The 17,821-nt window shown below is 30.3% G+C and overlaps 2 protein-coding genes and 1 pseudogene across 2 annotated transcripts; 2 read left to right on the top strand and 1 right to left on the bottom strand.

Annotated features, from left to right (window-relative positions):
* The first annotated feature begins 1,468 nt into the window (after window positions 1-1,468).
* On the top strand, window positions 1,469-3,257 carry LOC102596391 (protein PLANT CADMIUM RESISTANCE 9-like). Its single transcript, XM_006362511.2, has 4 exons — window positions 1,469-1,582; window positions 1,690-1,761; window positions 2,255-2,464; window positions 3,025-3,257. The coding sequence occupies exons 1-4, from the start codon at window positions 1,510-1,512 to the stop codon at window positions 3,102-3,104; spliced, it is 435 nt and encodes a 144-aa protein (XP_006362573.1). The 5' UTR covers window positions 1,469-1,509; the 3' UTR covers window positions 3,105-3,257.
* A 379-nt stretch (window positions 3,258-3,636) lies between these two features.
* On the bottom strand, window positions 3,637-8,630 carry LOC102596068 (putative late blight resistance protein homolog R1B-12; annotated as a pseudogene).
* A 4,750-nt stretch (window positions 8,631-13,380) lies between these two features.
* Window positions 13,381-15,126, top strand: LOC102595728 (transcription factor bHLH18-like). The gene is made up of 3 exons (XM_015303030.1): window positions 13,381-13,707; window positions 14,189-14,488; window positions 14,947-15,126. The coding sequence occupies exons 1-3, from the start codon at window positions 13,381-13,383 to the stop codon at window positions 15,016-15,018; spliced, it is 699 nt and encodes a 232-aa protein (XP_015158516.1). The 3' UTR covers window positions 15,019-15,126.
* Window positions 15,127-17,821: the final 2,695 nt, after the last annotated feature.

Genomic DNA, 17,821 nt, shown 5'->3' with positions numbered 1-17,821 from the left:
AGAGGGGAGAGAGGGGAACGAAAAAATATGTATATATACAATTTTCTCTCGCTTTATATAAACACAAATGCACTTTATACACTTGCGTTTGTATAAAAAATGAGAGAGGCGAGGGAGAGAACGAGAGTGGCGAGCGAGATTCACCAGGAGAGAGGTGAAATAGCAACAGTTTGCTATGAGGTACAATTAAATCAAACTATATTTTTAGCATTTGAATTAATAATTTGCTATTATATACAATTTTCCCATTTTTATACCTCTTTATCAAAAAGTTACAATGCGTATATATATATAAGATTATTTGTTTTATGTACAAATGTTAAGATATTAAATTCTATTAGCTTTTTCATGTGCATTTTAAATATTTTTTCAAATTCCTTTGATAGAAATTCTGCCAGATGGGTTAATTTTGACCGGTCAAAATCAAGATATTAAATAAAAGTACTTATTAATTGTCCAAAATTTCGTGATAAGTTCAGGAGAATGATAATAAAATAATACTTAGATGTAAGTTTGGTCAAATCTACTCCAATTTTATATTTATATTTATATAATAAATATATATCATAAATCACAATCACCTTCTCCTTCTTTATATTCTTTTTGTTTTCTTCAAGTGACCTTTGAACAATAACTTTAATTAAATTAAAAATGCTCTCTTCATCATTTGGGTTAGAAATATCCAAGAAAATGTTGAGCTTTCATGTACTCACCATGATCTTGAATGTAACCACTAAAATATTATAGTCAATTCGAATATACATTTATAGATAATAAAATAAAGGAAAAAAGGATAAATATACCTTCGAACTATCGTAAATGGTATGCAGATACCCTTCGTCATACTTTTGGGACATTGGTGCCCCTACTGTCTAAAAACTAGAGCATATATGCCATTCACTCTAACGGAAGACTAAATAGGACACGTGGCGCAATCTTATCCGTCGATAAATGTCAGATCGGTGGATAAGATTATGGCACGTGTATGTCCGTTAGTATAAAGGGTATATATGCTCTAGTTTTTGGACGGCAGGGGAATCCATGTCCCAAAAGTATGACGGAGGGTATTTGCATACCATTTACGATAGTTCGGGGGTATATTTGTCCCTTTTCCCTAAAATAAATTAGTCATCGAGATCAATCAACAACAACAATAGTATATCTTGTATAATTCTATTACTGTAAATCTGGAAGGATGTTGTGTACATAAATTTTATCATACTTTAGAAAGATAGATATGTTATTTTCAATAGATCCTCGACTCAGATAAAATATTTCAAAACAAATTTTAAAAAAAAATACAGTAATGAAGAAATCACGTTTATAGTCAGAAATGTGAAGATTGGAGGAAATATTTATGAAATTTCCTTGTGAATATTTTAATGTACAAATTTTGACATTATCCAAAATCTTGAAAGTATAAAGGGCCCTTAATGTTCTCATAAGTTTATAACTAAGTCTTAATTAATAATCTCTTAAACTTTGTTTTTCAAATCTCCTATATTCAAAATGACTACAAACAATTGGCCTATAGGCCAATGGACAACAGATCTCTTTGATTGTTGGGATGATCCTTCTCTTTGTAATTACTTTTATTATAAACTCTTAATTATAATTTTTTCTTAATTAAGTTTAATTATTATTATTATTTAACCTTTTTTTTTGTAATTTTATCTTGCTTTTTTAAAGGTGTGAAGACTTGCTTTTGTCCATGTGTTACCATTGGAGAGGTCGTTGAGATACTTGATCAAGGCACTACATGTAAGGAAAAAAAAACTTAAACATTTAGGAGTTTATTTAGTATTTAGAAAAATAATTTCTAGAAAAATATTTTTTAAGAAAATAAATCTTATTTTTAGGTAACCAAATAGGCAAACATCACAAAAATATTTTCCATTGAAAGGAGAAAAACAACTTTCTTCACTTATGTTTTTTCTCTAGGGGAGGCGGATCGGATCTCGAGTAATTTTTATTGATAAATACATAATTTGAGCTAAAATTATTAGATTTTGCCGAATCTGTACCATACATGATACATTCACCCCATCCATTTGAAATAGATCGATAGAGTTTCTTTTGAATATATTTTTCTTCGTGTCAAATATACCAATTACTCCTTATTAAATCAAGAATTATCAAATTTTACCTAATATCACTAAAATTAATTAAACATTACTTAATTTTTGTCTTAATAATGATTATACATTTGTGCTAACTAAAATGCAATTTTATTTTATTTTTTTATAAATGGCAGCTAAAGGACATGCTTGTCTTCTTGCTTATGCTATGGGTTCCATTCATTGTGGATGGATTTATGGGAGAAGATATCGAAGAAAATTGCGTGAATTATTTAAATTACCAGAGAGTCCATATTCAGACACTTTGATTAGTTGTTGTTGTTGTGTTTGTGGTATTTCTCAAGAATATAGGGAACTCAAAAATCGAGGCGCGAATCCATCCCTAGGTATGAATATAAATTCAAGTTATATATACTGACGATATAGATATTGATTTGGTTGTGAAGGTTATAGAGACTACATGCAATTGTTTTATGAATGACCTAAATTTTGTACAAATGTTTTTGTATGATATAGAACTTAAAACTCAAAAATCAAATTCATTTTAAAAATTCTCAAAAGCATGAAATTGTCAAAGGTCAAGAAATTTGGTGACCTGATGATAGGGATTGAAGTCTCGGTGAATGATGACTGGAAATATAATGGTTGCATGAAAGGCGTAACAATTTGGACACCAAATCTTTCTATGAATTGTTTTTTTTGTCTTTTTTGTAAGCAAAGTGCCTATGGTCTAAATTTATATTTGGTTTCTCGAAGTTCAGGTAGAGACACCTACCGCATAATTTGCTTCAAATATGAAAATCTAGCGATTTTTAAGATTTTCAATATTTATGTTTTCAGAATTGATACTTTATTCCGCTCTTTTTCATCTATAGTTTAAGCGCGATTGCTATAATACATACTTTCTCGATCACTACAAATTATATGTATTTATTTATTTTTGCAGGATGGGAATGCAATGTTGAGAAATGGAAACGAGAAGGGGTTAAAGTGCCACCAATTCCTACATCTTCCATGACTCGTTAATTAATTAATTAATTAATCTCATCTGTTATGTAATTAATATTTAATACAGTGTGATTATTATTTGTGCCATGAGAGTTTTTTGTATAGAAAAAAAATAAAATTATATGTATTATCTATTGGAGAGAGTGTAGAATTAGGTTGTTAAAATAATTGTTTGATTGAATTTGTGATGGTGTGAATACTTGTTTGGCTATGTAACTCACATTAAATAATAAAAATTTGTTTGTTGAATTAGTGTGACACTATCTTTGAGACTTTTTAGTAGTTGTTTCGTACGCGGGATAAAATGAGATATCTCGAAATTAAGTTCGTTTGGCATTGTCACATATTCCAAGGCTCTCCTTACCACACAAAGCATCCTGCTTGAACCCGTGAGGTCACACAGCGACAACTTTACTATTGCCCAAGGCGACAACTATATTAAAGAGGAAGAGAAAACTAATTAACATCACAATAGAATTATGTTTCTTATAGTGTCTCCTCTTTCATTATCACCTAGATATATAAATAAGCAACAATTCATCTATGTACATCAAGAACTTAGTTCAAAGAGGGAGAAAAAACAAAGAAAAAGCACAAAACAAGTTACAAAAATGAAGTCACAATCAGCAAGGCAACAGTCCACATAAGAGTCCGTTTGGATTGACTGAATTTAAGTAGCTTTTAAGCTCCGGCCAATGAAGTTGTAGCAAGCCGAGGACTTGACTCACTGCAGAGTGAATCCAGTATCAGAATTTACAGTCCCTGTGCAAAACGGCATAAGATCAGCTGTTTAAGTATCTTAACCGGTCAGCCTAAAGTATTTCCGACCAAAAGGGGGGAAAATGTATCAAAGTGTCGTTCAATCTTGTGGTCTTAAACATGTCAAGTGGAAAGTTAGAATCAGAAGTTGCCAAAAAAGGAAAGAGACATTCTTTTTTAAACGAACTGTAAAAGGAAAGTAAGACAAGAAAATTGAAACGGAGTGAGTAACATGTTTTGAAGACTAACCTGTCAAAGTGCCAATGAAGCAATCTTTGAAGTTACAATCCAAGATCATGAGGGACTATAGAAAGCTTGAATCCGGTGCCCTTATCACCTTCCTGTTCTTTTTCTTGATTCCTTTTTAGTATCGCTCGTGCAGATCTAGCTGCAGATTCACTGCTACTCTGGAGTTCAATTAGCTGGAGGTTTTTCACATCAGCCAGTTCAGCTGGGAGTTCCTCAAGCTTATCACATGATATGAGTGCGAGGTGTTTTAGTCGCGGAAAGTTCCCTGATGAGGCTTTCCAAGAAGTTAAATCTGTCCTTTCAATCCATAAGACCTGCAGACGAGGAAAACCACCGTCCTCTTGCTCCCATGACTGTCCTTTAAACGCATATTCTTTCAACTTCAGCACCTCAAGGTCTGGCAATAGACCTAATATAGACATATCTTTCCATTCAAACCAAGTGTCTACCAGAGAGAGCTTTTTTAGCTTCTGAGGGAAAATATATGCTGGAGGAAGGTGTAGCGGTTTACTACTTAGACGAGTATCATTTACCAACTTCAGATATTCGAGGCAAGCTAACTTACCTATGTTACTGAACAAGACAGAACCAGACCCGTCTTTACTGGTTTCTAAAAGTGCATCTATTTTCCCACGAACGCCTAATTTCTTGAGATTAGGAGTTCTAGTAAAAACCTCTGCTGTGCAACATTCAGGTGCTATAGTTGAAAGTGTTTGTAAGCAACGATTCACCAAGTTGTCCTTGCTGCTCATGGGGCGCTTAGTGGAAGGCAATGTAGCAGAAGCGTTAGTGCACACATGCCTTAATCTTGTCATATTCCAAATGTCTGCTTTGATGTCAAGAGTAGCCTGTTGCGTCTTAACGATAAGTGTTTGTACGTTCCAAAGATTCCCAAAACCCACAGGAATGGTCTTAATCTTGTCAATTGAGAGAGCAATGTACCTCAAATGAAATAATTTAGAGAACTCTCGAGAAAATCGATTGAACTTGATTGATTCAGCATCTAGTACCCTAAGCAATGGAAAGGCTTTCGGGATGGATGGTATTTCATTTGGAGGCATGTCAATTTTTTTCGAGTCAACACATAAGAATGACCTGACATGCTCACCGGAGGGCATTGTTGATAAGAATTCAGGAACCCCGGAATGAATACACAAACGACGATAAGTGGCTAACTCTTGTTTCCCTGGAAAAGATCGTTCTTGCCCTTGTTTGATTTCTTGAAAAAGATTCTCCTCCGTCATGGCCTCGTGTCTGCAGAACTCATGCAACATGTCATGAACGCGACATATTTTGATTTGACCACTGCAACTCCTTTGCATTACCATCACTAAGTTCCTATTGACAAGATCATTTAAGTGGTCCTCTGCTACATCCTCTAGAGCCAATGGTCCTTGGTATTGTATGAATCCTTCCGCGATCCATAAACGAATCAACTTCCTAGCTAGAATTTGAGAACCTCCTGGAAATGCCCCACAGTATAAAAAACACGCCTTTAGGTCATAAGGCAAACGATCATAGCTCATTTGAACCAATTTCTTTCAGTTCTCTGGATCGCGGCTTATGAGGTGCTCACCGACACTGGCAGCCACCAACTCCCACTCCCTTGTTGTCTTTCCTTTGCCTATCAAAGCTCCGGCGATAATCACTATAGCAAGAGGTAAGCCCCTACATTTTTCGGCTATACTTTTCCCGGGTAATTCTAACTCAGGTGGACACTTTTCCTTGTGAAAAACTTTCTTCTCAAGTAGCTCCCAACTTTCATTTTTAGCCAAAAACTTAAGATCATGAGGTTCATCATTAAAACGCTTAGCCACATGTGATTGTCTTGTGGTCATCAACACTCTATTCCGTTTACCATTATTAGGGAAAGCAATTTTGATACAATCCCAAGCTTCCATCGTCCACACATCATCCAAAACAATAAGATATTTCCCACCTTTTCCAAGAAGCTCCTTCACTTCATTTGCTAAGTCATCCTCTGGTGTATCATGATATTGTTTGGTGTTTCGAGTGAACTTGCTGATAATGTTGAGAAATATTTCCCTTCTCTTGAATGTTTGAGAGACATATACCCAAACGCGGGTGTAGAACTCATACGCAACCTTCGGATCCTTGTAAATCTTATATGCCAAAGTTGTTTTACCAAGACCAGGCATACCAACAACTGGCACAACCTCAACATAATCTGATCCTCCCATGAGACGATCAATTACAATTTTTACTTCATCATCAAAACCAACCGCATCATCTTCCTCAACTACAGGGGACTGTAATATGATCATAAAGAAGAAATTTATAAAACATATCAATTTACTTGAAGTACTAGTTGAGTGTACGTGCTTAACAAAACAAGATTCTCAACGCGACCTTCATTACATATAGCAACCACATTTCATAATTTACCAAAATCTTCCTTTTAGTTGAGAATACAGATTTCACTGCTTTATCTGTTAGCTTATTAAGTTTATTGATAGAAACTTCTAAAAATATCAAAAGTCTCTCAAATTATCCATAACCTTACTGTCTGTCTTATCTTACTGTTAAGATATGCTTACACTTGGGACTTTAGACTTTTTCTCAATCTTGGTTATAAATTTGTCTTTATATTATTTGTTGCTAGTTATCCTACCCTTTTAATTATGATGTATACCGACTATATTACTTGAACTAGTATCACAAAAGAAAATTATTATTAATAATAATAGCAGAAATTAGAAGAATGAGAAAAAATCACCTTCCTCTCTTCATCACCTCTATTGAAATTATCATCTAAAGTTATTGCTTGAAGGCCATAAGCATCATTTTCTCTAATTTCGTTCACTCTTTCCCTTGTACTTTTGATCTCATCCGCTACCCCTTTTGCTCTAGCCACATGAGTAGTATGAAACCATTCATCAAATTTATTTTTATCATCATGTCTCTTAGCTTCAATAACAAATTTATCAATTGAATCCTCAGCATCATTCACCACTTTTCTGATTTTCTTCACCATTTCTTTCAAAACCTGTAAGTAAAATAATTTAGTCAATAAATCTTTTAATTATTCTCTTTAGTTGGTTGGAGTATTCAGGTATTCAAACAATATTTTTCACGCGAAATATACATTTATGTGAAAAATGCAACAAAATAGTTGATAACCATATTTTTGACGCAAAATATACCTTATGATCATGCTTGTCCCAAAAAATCCTGCATATCAACATGTGTGAGCGTGTGGATTACACGATGCCTCCATGCTTCTATGCTCATTCTGAGTAGCAGAAGAGAGTTGTGACATGAGCTATCATCTTAATTAGACGACAAGCAAGAAGATATGAGAAGAATATTTGTTGATTTTTGTAGCCTCATATTTAAGAAGACAACACCATATAGTTACTAATTAAACATGAAAGTACACGTCAGATATTACTTTGCTCTAACTTTTGTTGCAAATAAGATGTTTTTATTACTTTGCACTTGCTTCTATAGAAACGATATTTCTATTACTTTGCAGTTACTTTTGTTATGTAAAAGATATTTTTAGAAATTGGGAGACCTTATACAAAAACTCAACTCTTATGAATATATTTTGCATTCCTTTTCCATCCTCCGGTACAACTTGTTATTATTTATTTCACTGATAAGTATGAATTGATTGTGTTCTAATCAAAAAAACAAAATCCCTTCGACTTCTTTTTTGTCTATTTAGCTCCGTGCTGGAGCATAGATTTTAAAAACTTATCTTCAAATATTTGATTGACCATGAAATTTGATCAAATGTCCCAAAAGACTGGCTCTAAGCCCCTTTTTGGGTCCTCCCCTCACCAACCTTCATTTTTTTCAAAGTAAAATGCATCTCCAAACACAACCTCAAATTCCATAAATAACTCAAATTTTCAACTTCAAAATCTATGATAAAATGAAAGCTAAGATTGAACCTATTAAATTTAAATCCTAAATCTACCTCTTAGCCCCTATTTAATTATAACAATGCAAAGAGTACTTTAACCAATACTCCCTCCATTTCATTTACTTTAATTCTTATACTAAAAATAAATATTTCATTTTAGTTTGAATCTAAGAGTTATATCACTTCTTTCCTATACTAACTACAATCAGCAATAAATAAACTATAGTATGGCAAAACAAAAAAACTCAAGTCAACACGAGCACGGTCAAGTAATATGAAATGAGAACAGTATTTGGAAAATCAAATCATATTGAATGTTAAATAAATTAAATAATTCCTAATTTTAAGGCAAACCTCATTTTCCCTGCGGGATTTAGCAGCTTGTTTGAGGAAAGCATTGAAGTCATTGAGATCTCGGAGTAGATTTTCAACTTCGCCTTTGATTCCGAGAATCAAATCGGCGTTGTCGATTAGTAATTGCATCAAATTTTCTACTAAAAACTTTACTGCTACATCCGCCATTGTTGCAGCTCGAGCTTGCTGGTTTTGGGGAGTTGTTGACTCAGAAAGTAGTAAAGTGACGACTAATAATTGGGAATTTTATTAGTAATTGATTGGGGCTTTTAGAACATTTTGTCGTTTTTTTTTTCTTTTAAGATATTTCTAGGTACAGTTGCTTTAGTTTAATCACACTCACATTTTATCCTGATCGCCCAAAAAATGATTCTTATCCCATCCGTCAGGTTTGTATGTACCCACGCTCCTGTTTATTATTTTCTAGAACCTCAGGAACTATCCTTTCCGCTTTTGAATCTCGTAATCTTAAATTGAAAATGAATTAAAACGTCTAATAAGTTTTCGTTTAAAAGAAAGTAAGATAAACAGTTAAAAGAGAGAATATTATTATCTGTTTTAATTTACACGACATGTTATTTTTTTAGTTTGTTCTAAAAAGATGTCATCTTTTAAAATTTATTAATAATTTAAAAAAGTTATATGTCTTCTTATTTCTTGGTTTAAAAAGTTATTTTAACATCCACATTTTATCCTTAATGACATGGTTTGTTGAGGTGTTTACTATCACTATATCATTTAAAATAAAGTGATATTTAATTTTTCATTCGATGTTTGATATTCATACTAAAGTTCATTTGAATTTGTATTGAAAAGTCACGGCTTCCTAACTAAGATGATTGTATGACCATAATTCGAACCTAAAGCATCTTATTAAGGATGAACTTCATCGCAACCCTTGATACATAATTTGCATACATGTTCTATTATTAAAGGTGATAAATGGGCGGGTGGAATTGTATTTGGGTGGATCAAAATAGGTTGAGTTAATAGCTGGGCAAATTACTGACTCACTCAAAAGTTATTTGGATTAAAATAGGCTAAAATTTGGGACAAAACTCAATCCGTCCAATTTTTATGGTTACTTTATTTGTTCTTTGATAATTTTTAAATACCTAAGAAAAATATTATTTTTCTTTATTATAACTATATATAACATATCATATGATTATAAAAAAAAATATATAACATATCATATAAAAAATGTTTTCTTGAAAATATTTCATGGACCAATTTGGGCTAGATATCAGCTCGAATTGGGCTAAACTTATAAATGGCCATTAAAATGGGCCTGGCCCTTTGAATGGTTTGGAGTTTGGGCCAAGAACCTAATCACACATCAGCATAATCTATGCTTCTTTTTTTATAAAATAATTTTTTAAAAAATGAATTCAATTATATAAGTTATTATATTATATATATATTCATAAGTCATAATGTACAAAGATTTCCAATATCACTAAATTTTAATTTATGATATTACTTCACACGAAGAAGGGTTATAAAAATAACGCCCAAATCTATCTAATTTGATTCACCATTTGCTCTTTCCATAATATTTGAAAAGTAAAATAAAAAATGGCAAAAGATTTATAATTTAGAAGGTAAAATAAGTTTTTGATAGATTGAGTGACCTTCTAAGTGATATATATACTTAAATGATTTATCTATTATAAATTTTTTTAAAACATGACTTTACGAAATAATTTCATATTGTTGGATTATGATTTGAGTAATGGACACCCAATATAATAAAAGTCGACCTCACAAATTTACATCAAATCAATGATAGAGTATTTTTGTAATCTAATGTAATAATTACCATTGCAAATTAAATTAAAACGGGAAACAAAAAAAAGAAATTTTACACAAATTCTTTAGTGTTAAGAGCTAATTACATCTTCTTCTTTTTTCTTTTTTTTTCAAATTACAAAAATCTCTTAAATTTGGTAGAATTCGGTTACATTCCAAAAACGTCCCGATACATCGGGTTCCGGTTTCAAATTCATCCCTCAATGTTCCGATACACCACGTTTCGGTTTCGAATACATCACTCAACGTCCCGATATATCTCGTACGTCACGATACATCGCGTAAAGTAATGAATCCGAAAATAGGAGAAAGTTGAGATTTTTGAAATTTTTTCAAATGATAAGAAATTTTAAAAAATATGATGAAATAAGTTGTGTATTTATGTAATTTTTTCATAAAAATATGACTAATGAACTTACACTAATATGGGAATGGGGTAATTAAATAAAACCATTTATGACCTGTTTGCTAATTAGGTGGATTTAGCCTCTAATTAAGGTTGATGGTATTTATTTATTTTTGTTGTCTTTCAGATTATACGGAGGGCCGTCTGGCGGCTGCTGTTGGGCAAAAACATATTTTCGTTTCGTTTTTATTTGTCACATTTTATATCTTTAGATTAAATTGTATAACCAACATGGGTTGTGGTGCACTTGTGGGAGTGTTTCACCCTTAACCAGAAGTCTCGGATTCGAGCCCTGGATATAGAGAAAATCCTGTTGGGAGGGCGACCCTCGAATGGGCCTTGCAATGCGCAATCCGGATTTAATCGGAGCTCCAATGTGGACTCCGAACACCGAATGAAAAACAAAAAAAGAAAGATTAAATTGTATAAATTCTAACTAATATTTTAAGATATTTTTTTTAATTATACTAATATGGAAAGGATATATCTTTTTATACAATTTTCCAATATTCAAAATTTTAGATTACCCTAATTTAGTTTAACTTGAAGATTAGTTAAATTAACTCTAAAAACACAATTTAGACAAATAAAAATGAAGAGAAAGGAGTAATATTAATATTAAAATATAGAAAAATGTATTTTAGTTCCAATGACACATGTTGTTTGTCATTATTTTTGTCAATAAAATATGAGTAATTAGTTACTTTGATGTAAGCATTTTTCATTGGATACCGTCAGCAATGTCATAGAGTATGATTAAATAAATTATCTACATTATTTTATTTTCTGACTTGACGTGACAGAGCATAGTCATATTTTTTTTATAAAAAAAAAAATAGGGAATGGGGGAGGGGAAACAAAGAAGAGAATACAAGGCGAAAAATCGAAATTTCATTAATAAAATGACAATTCATGAAATTAATCTATTGAACTATTGAAATTTCTCCGAACATAGATATATTTGATTCTAGTTAGGGAGATGACATTTCTAGTAGAAAAATAAACTTTATAAATATACATTTCAAATTCATTATCTTCTCTTCGCCAATACTTCCAAGTCTCAAGTTTACAACTATTCATATAATCATTTGAGATATTTATTTATTCATTTATTTATTTTTCTTTGTACTTAATTACCAAAAAAACTCCAAAGACCCTACTTATAAATTTATACTGATATGATATTATTGTTATAACTATCAAATATTAGAAATTAAATAAGTAGAAAAAAAACTCATCTATTTTTTAAGAAAACATTTCAATTCTTCTACAAACACACCCTACTTCACAATAAAAAGAATTTCGCTTAATTGACCTTCCTACCTCGATAGTCACAAATATATTTTTTTTCTTATCTCAAAAGTCAATAACACATAAGTGGAAGATACAGAATTTGAATCTATGTCATATTGGCATGCAAGTCGTTTAATTTCAAGTTAGGTACCAAAAAAATCAAAGAAAAATTAGTAGGTAATTAATTAACAAATCATTTTACTCATCATACAAGTGTCAAATGTTCCTAGTATTTTTGAATACTATGATAATTGATTTGCAAGATGTATGACTTTAGACACTATTTACAAATATTAAATAGGACTACTTTTCAAGTCCATGTGCGATTAATATTTTATTAGATTAATTAATTACAAACCTAAGATAATAGTAATATACAATTAGTGTATGGTCCCAATCCAACTAAACACCCTTAGCCGCCTGCTCCCTAATCAATGCACCATTTGAAACGAAACATATAATAAAACAAAATTTATGAAATTAAATATAAAACAAAGTTATTGGTTTTTTGCTTCTACCAATAATTTACGTAAGACTTTTTTAAACACTTTTTTTTAAAAAAAAAATCATAATAATAATAGTGTTGTAAGGTTTTCAAATACAGAAATAATTTAATTTAAAAGTTTTAATTTTATCATTGATGATAAGTTTTTTAGGCCTTCAAAATGTCATGACATATTTAAGATCACAAGAATAAAAAAAACTTCATTTACTTCTTAATTAAACCCTATGTTAAACACCTTCCCAAAAGAGTGTCCCTCTGTTCACTAAGGGCAAGCTATAGTAATACAAATGGTCATAAGTGAATTACAAGTCGGATCAATCTCTCATGTGTTGTAACTATTCATATTTACTATACTTTGAAAATTTGAAATTGACTATTAATATATACTCCAATAAGTTTAAGAGAATAACATAAGTAAAAATACATAATATAATTTAGTACGATGGACAAATAAAAAAAATGTTTTGGTTAACGTCAAGTTAACACTTCATACAAATTAAAACCAGGGACGGTTCAACAGCTTTGAAAAAAAAGCAATTGCCTTAGGCCTCAAAATTTGAGGAGCCTCATTTTAAAAAAAATAAATAGGTTATAAGTATATATTTTTTTTAAAATATAGAGTATTACTTATAGAAAATGAAATCTTTTCATAAAAGAGCAAAGAAGTAATAGAAGTTCGACAAATTATGAATACTATGTCTCAAGAAAAATTAAATAATTAGTTATAATAAACTTCATAAAAAATATATATTTGAATTTAAGGCCTCCATTCGGATTTGGCTTAAGGCCACCGATTTATTAGAGCCGCCCCTGATTAAAACTATATATATATACCTTTGAAATTAAATAGCTACGTAGATTATTAATATTAATACTGTTAAGGGGTAACATCATGGCCGTTTAATCAACAACTTGCATCTTCCCTTTTATGAAATTATTTTTTGTAGCACTATATATTAAAGTCATGATAGATACACAAAATATACAAATTGGCCTTTAGTTTCTCCAATAATCTCTCAAAAAAATGGATGATCTTGCTCTTATCTTTTCTCAACATTATAATGGTGAGACATCAAGAAAACAACTTCATAAAGAAGAAGATGAAAAGGCAAATTCTTTAGCTTGCATAATTTCCTTCAACAATAATTTTGAAAATTCTTTGTTAATCCCAAAGGAAGAGGCAAATAATACTATAAGTTTCTCAAATAATAATTATATTATTGGTGCAAAATTTGGAGAAAGAAGGAGTGGGGAGCAAGCACATGAACATTTGTTAGCTGAAAGAAAGAGAAGAAAGAAGATATCTAAGTTGTTTGTTTCCTTAGCCTCTCTCATTCCTGGCCTCAACAAGGTACGTACTGACTCGATTAATTTAAATTTGAATAGTGTATAATCCATTTTATGGCAAGTTTGTGGGCATAATAATAAAAATTAGTGACTGACGTGAATTTTCTTCCCTTTTATCATGAACTTTCATTTCGTTATTATTCCTATCATTAGTCGTTATCTAATAACATTTAATTAATGAGGAAAAAATACACCTCCTATCAAAATATTTTCCATTTTCAAAACTCTTGAGAGGTGTTTAATTAACCACCTTCCAAAACCTCAATCTTGAGTAACTAAATTTATAAAATGCATGGTAACTATATATAAGTGCATGCAATATAATATTAGTAGCTCATTCAGACTTAATAATTTTGGCTCAAATTCTGTATTTATTGTTACGAAATTCACTAAATACTTAAAAGAATGATTTTAAACTCCAATACATAATATTCAAATTTTATATCTGCGCATTAATTGAAACATGTTAAATTATTATATGATAGATGGACAAGGCATCAATTCTTGAAGGAGCAGCCACTCTCATTAGACAACTTGGTGAAAGGGCAAAACAAGGTGATCATCAATCTACCATAGACATGATGAAGAAGAGTAGTTTATTACCAGAAGTTGAAGTAAAAAGTTTAGAAAAAGAGTTGCTCATTACAATATTATTATACAAAAACCAACAAAAAGGAAATATTGATGAAATATTAAGTGTGATCCAAAGGCTTCATTTAACTATCAAGACCACCAATTTCATGCCATTTGGCACCACCTCAATGCATATCACAGTTATTGCTCAGGTTTGAATTCCATCTTACTATATTTCATGTTATGCACGAAGCATCCCGCGTTAGTAGAATTCAGAGAAGAACTGTACTCTAAGGGTTATGATATAGACAGACGACAGTCTACCCTAATACAAATATTAGTGGCTATTTCCACAGCTCGATCAATTCTTAAATAGTGAAATTTAGCTTTGCCAAATGAACTCCATACTGATATTCGATTCGTTGGTGAGCAACAACAAATCAACTATAGTTTACAGGTTCAATAAAATCCAATAATCTCTGGTAAAAATTATATATTTGTGTAAAACTAATTACTTCATATATATTCATAAATAATTTATCTCATACTCATGAATGTCAATGAAGTACATCATAATTCATAATACATAAATTGCATTGTTTTAAATATATTTCAATTTGTTATATATGATAATATTTATTTTCTCTCCTAATTTTTATTTTTTTTACAGATGAATGATGAGTTTTGTGAAACAATAGATTTTCTTGCTGAGAAATTAAGATCGTCGATTATCAATGTGTGAAGATTAATGTCTGGTCAGCAGACAAGTTGTACATTTATTATTATATATGCAAATAATAATTAATCACTATATGCTTTTGTATTTAACTATTAATCACATGTATTTTGTACATATGTCTATCCCATAATAATATAAAACATGTGTTTTTTTGTATAAACATGAGTGGAATAAAAGTGTCACCCTTTCATGAATTTTATGCGGCGTAAATTAATATTAATCGAAGACTCCGATAGAGATAATAAAATTTATTTTACAAAAGAGGCATATTATAGAGATAAAAATAAAAAGTCATTCTGCGATTTGATATTCAACACTTGGATTCGTTCTATACCCATTAATTATGGTGTTATTCCACTATTTCAATACAATAATATAATAATTTGAAATTGGTTAGAATTGAAAGATGTTTGGGATAATAGCACTTTTTATTCATAAGTTATTGGTAAAAAAAAATTTGGTCCTAGGGATATATGATTGTAAGCCGATTTAGTTTTCAATTAATTAAAATGTGTATTTCAAATCCTTTTATGTAGAAAATATGTCATATTTTACTATTTATAGAATTATCTAATCGTTAAATATGGAGTAATAATACAAATTTAAGGTAAGATATAAATAATTAAAGCAGTGAGATGGTTATTATTTATGTAACTCTAGATAGGAGGTTATGGAGGTCGATGATTAGGTAGAAGATTATTAGTAACTAGTTGAGATTTGTCTAGCTTTCTTACCAGTATTGTTATTATTATTTTCTTATTGTCTTGTTCTTCGATTTTATTATTACATGTTGTTTCCTTTGTTTCTCTTACCGTATTATTTGTAAAAACTACTACTCTCTTTTTTCCTTTATTTTTAGCATGTTCTTTCATTACCGTATATCTTTTTCATATTTGACTTCGATATGCTTTACTAATCTATCATTACAAGATAAGGGTAAAACTATACACCACATTTCTTAGAATTCACTTACGAAATTACATTGATATTATTATTATAAAGAGATCACAAAAATATGTTTAGTCGAATACCGTAAAGATTATAATCAGAATTATCAATAACCAAGGGATTTAAACACGGTTAACCCAAGATATTTTGAATAAGCTAGTATAATTATTTATTGGAATAGAGTGCCAATATATGTAAAGAACATTCCAATTCAAGAAGTGGAATGCAGGCAGAAAAATACCCCTTTTTTAAAAAATAAAAAAATAAATGGAGGCTAAAAGTCAAGTCAAGATAATTTTGGAACTAAAATGTCACTTTTACAAAACTCCAAATGTCTATAACTGAAAAACTAATTCTAATCATAAAGCCGCGTTTGGATGTCCCACTAAAAACATAAATAACAAGTCAAACTAAATTGGTAAACTAATAGTCCATTTATTTACCTTTCAAAAATGATTCTTCTAATTGATTTTTAGTGTATAGTTGTATGGTGTCAATTAACAAACATTATTGTAATACTTTTGAAAAATACATTGGTTGATAAAGTTGACCAAGAATTGATAGTGACTAAAAATCTAACATTGCAAGAGTTATCATTGGTGGAGCCCGAGTGCAAGAGATGTATTCGAACCTACTTCATAATTTTTCTTTTTATATTTATGAAAAGATTTGTTTATATTTTTAATCTCCTTAATAAAAATTACGAATTCACCACTGTTCGTCACATTCCCTTTCTTAATGTATTGACATATTGATGGAGATTGAAATTGTCTTTTTCGAATATTTAAGGGGTAAAACTGACATTTTTCCATATGAGCGTGAGAAATCACCAGGAACAAGTGTATTTTTGAGCTACTTGACTAACGATAAGGGTATTTTTGAATTATAACCTAAAATGAAAGACAACATTATCCCATTTTCGAATAGTTTACAAGTAAAATTGACCCTTTTTTTTTCCCTTTCAATAATCATAGTTAATATATATTTCTTTCATTTCATATTACTTAGCTATGTTGACCTGATACACCCCTTAAGAAAATTGTAATTACAAGTATATTTTATCAATATAATAAAGTTGTCTTGACTTACATATTAGAAAAGTCAATCAAAAAACTATTCTTAATATGCAGGTCAAGTATTTTGAAGCTAAGAAAATATAACTTAAACCTTTTAATACTAAACTCACTTTTCAAGTATTTGTTTTCAATACTAATTGCCGAATTTTTTTATTGTGGGCGAGATACAACTAGTGTCAGTTGTATGAGGCCTTATTTGGCTGCCAAGTGTATATGGGACCCACGTTCCACTTTCTTTCATTTCCTTTTCTCATTCATTTTTTTACCTTTTTTCCTATTTTTTCTTTCTCCTCCCAACTCTTTCTTGCCTTTTCTATTTGTTAACACTTAACATGATTTTATTTTTGTATTATATTTTTTTTTCCATGTGATATTAAAATTAGAGTATTTTGAATTTATATTGTGTAGGACTTTGTTCGGAGAGATATATAACCTATCAAGAGTTTTTTTCATACTCAAAGTTTGAACTCGAGATTTCTAATTAAGCAAGAAACAATCCTATCCTCTGCCCCATCATATGTTTGAGGAAAAACCAAAATGGGTGTGTAGAAATATTTAAATTTAATTTTTTGGATGAATTTTAAGGAATTGAAGAAAGTGCAACTACAAAAAATAATAATTGTGAAATCAATTTTTCCTCTTTGCATTTATTTTCTAATTTAATTTATATTTTATTTTAATAATGTCAAAAGTGCATTTCATGTTCAATTTTTTCCGTATTTGTTAATTAATTATTATTGTTATATTCTCATAGTTTTTATATATATATATATATATATATA

The sequence above is a fragment of the Solanum tuberosum genome, unplaced genomic scaffold, assembly GCF_000226075.1.
Source record: "Solanum tuberosum cultivar DM 1-3 516 R44 unplaced genomic scaffold, SolTub_3.0 scf00410, whole genome shotgun sequence".
NCBI classification, from domain to species: domain Eukaryota; kingdom Viridiplantae; phylum Streptophyta; class Magnoliopsida; order Solanales; family Solanaceae; genus Solanum; species Solanum tuberosum.
Note: the sequence above shows the minus strand (reverse complement) of the source record. Positions and strands in the feature narration are given on the sequence as shown.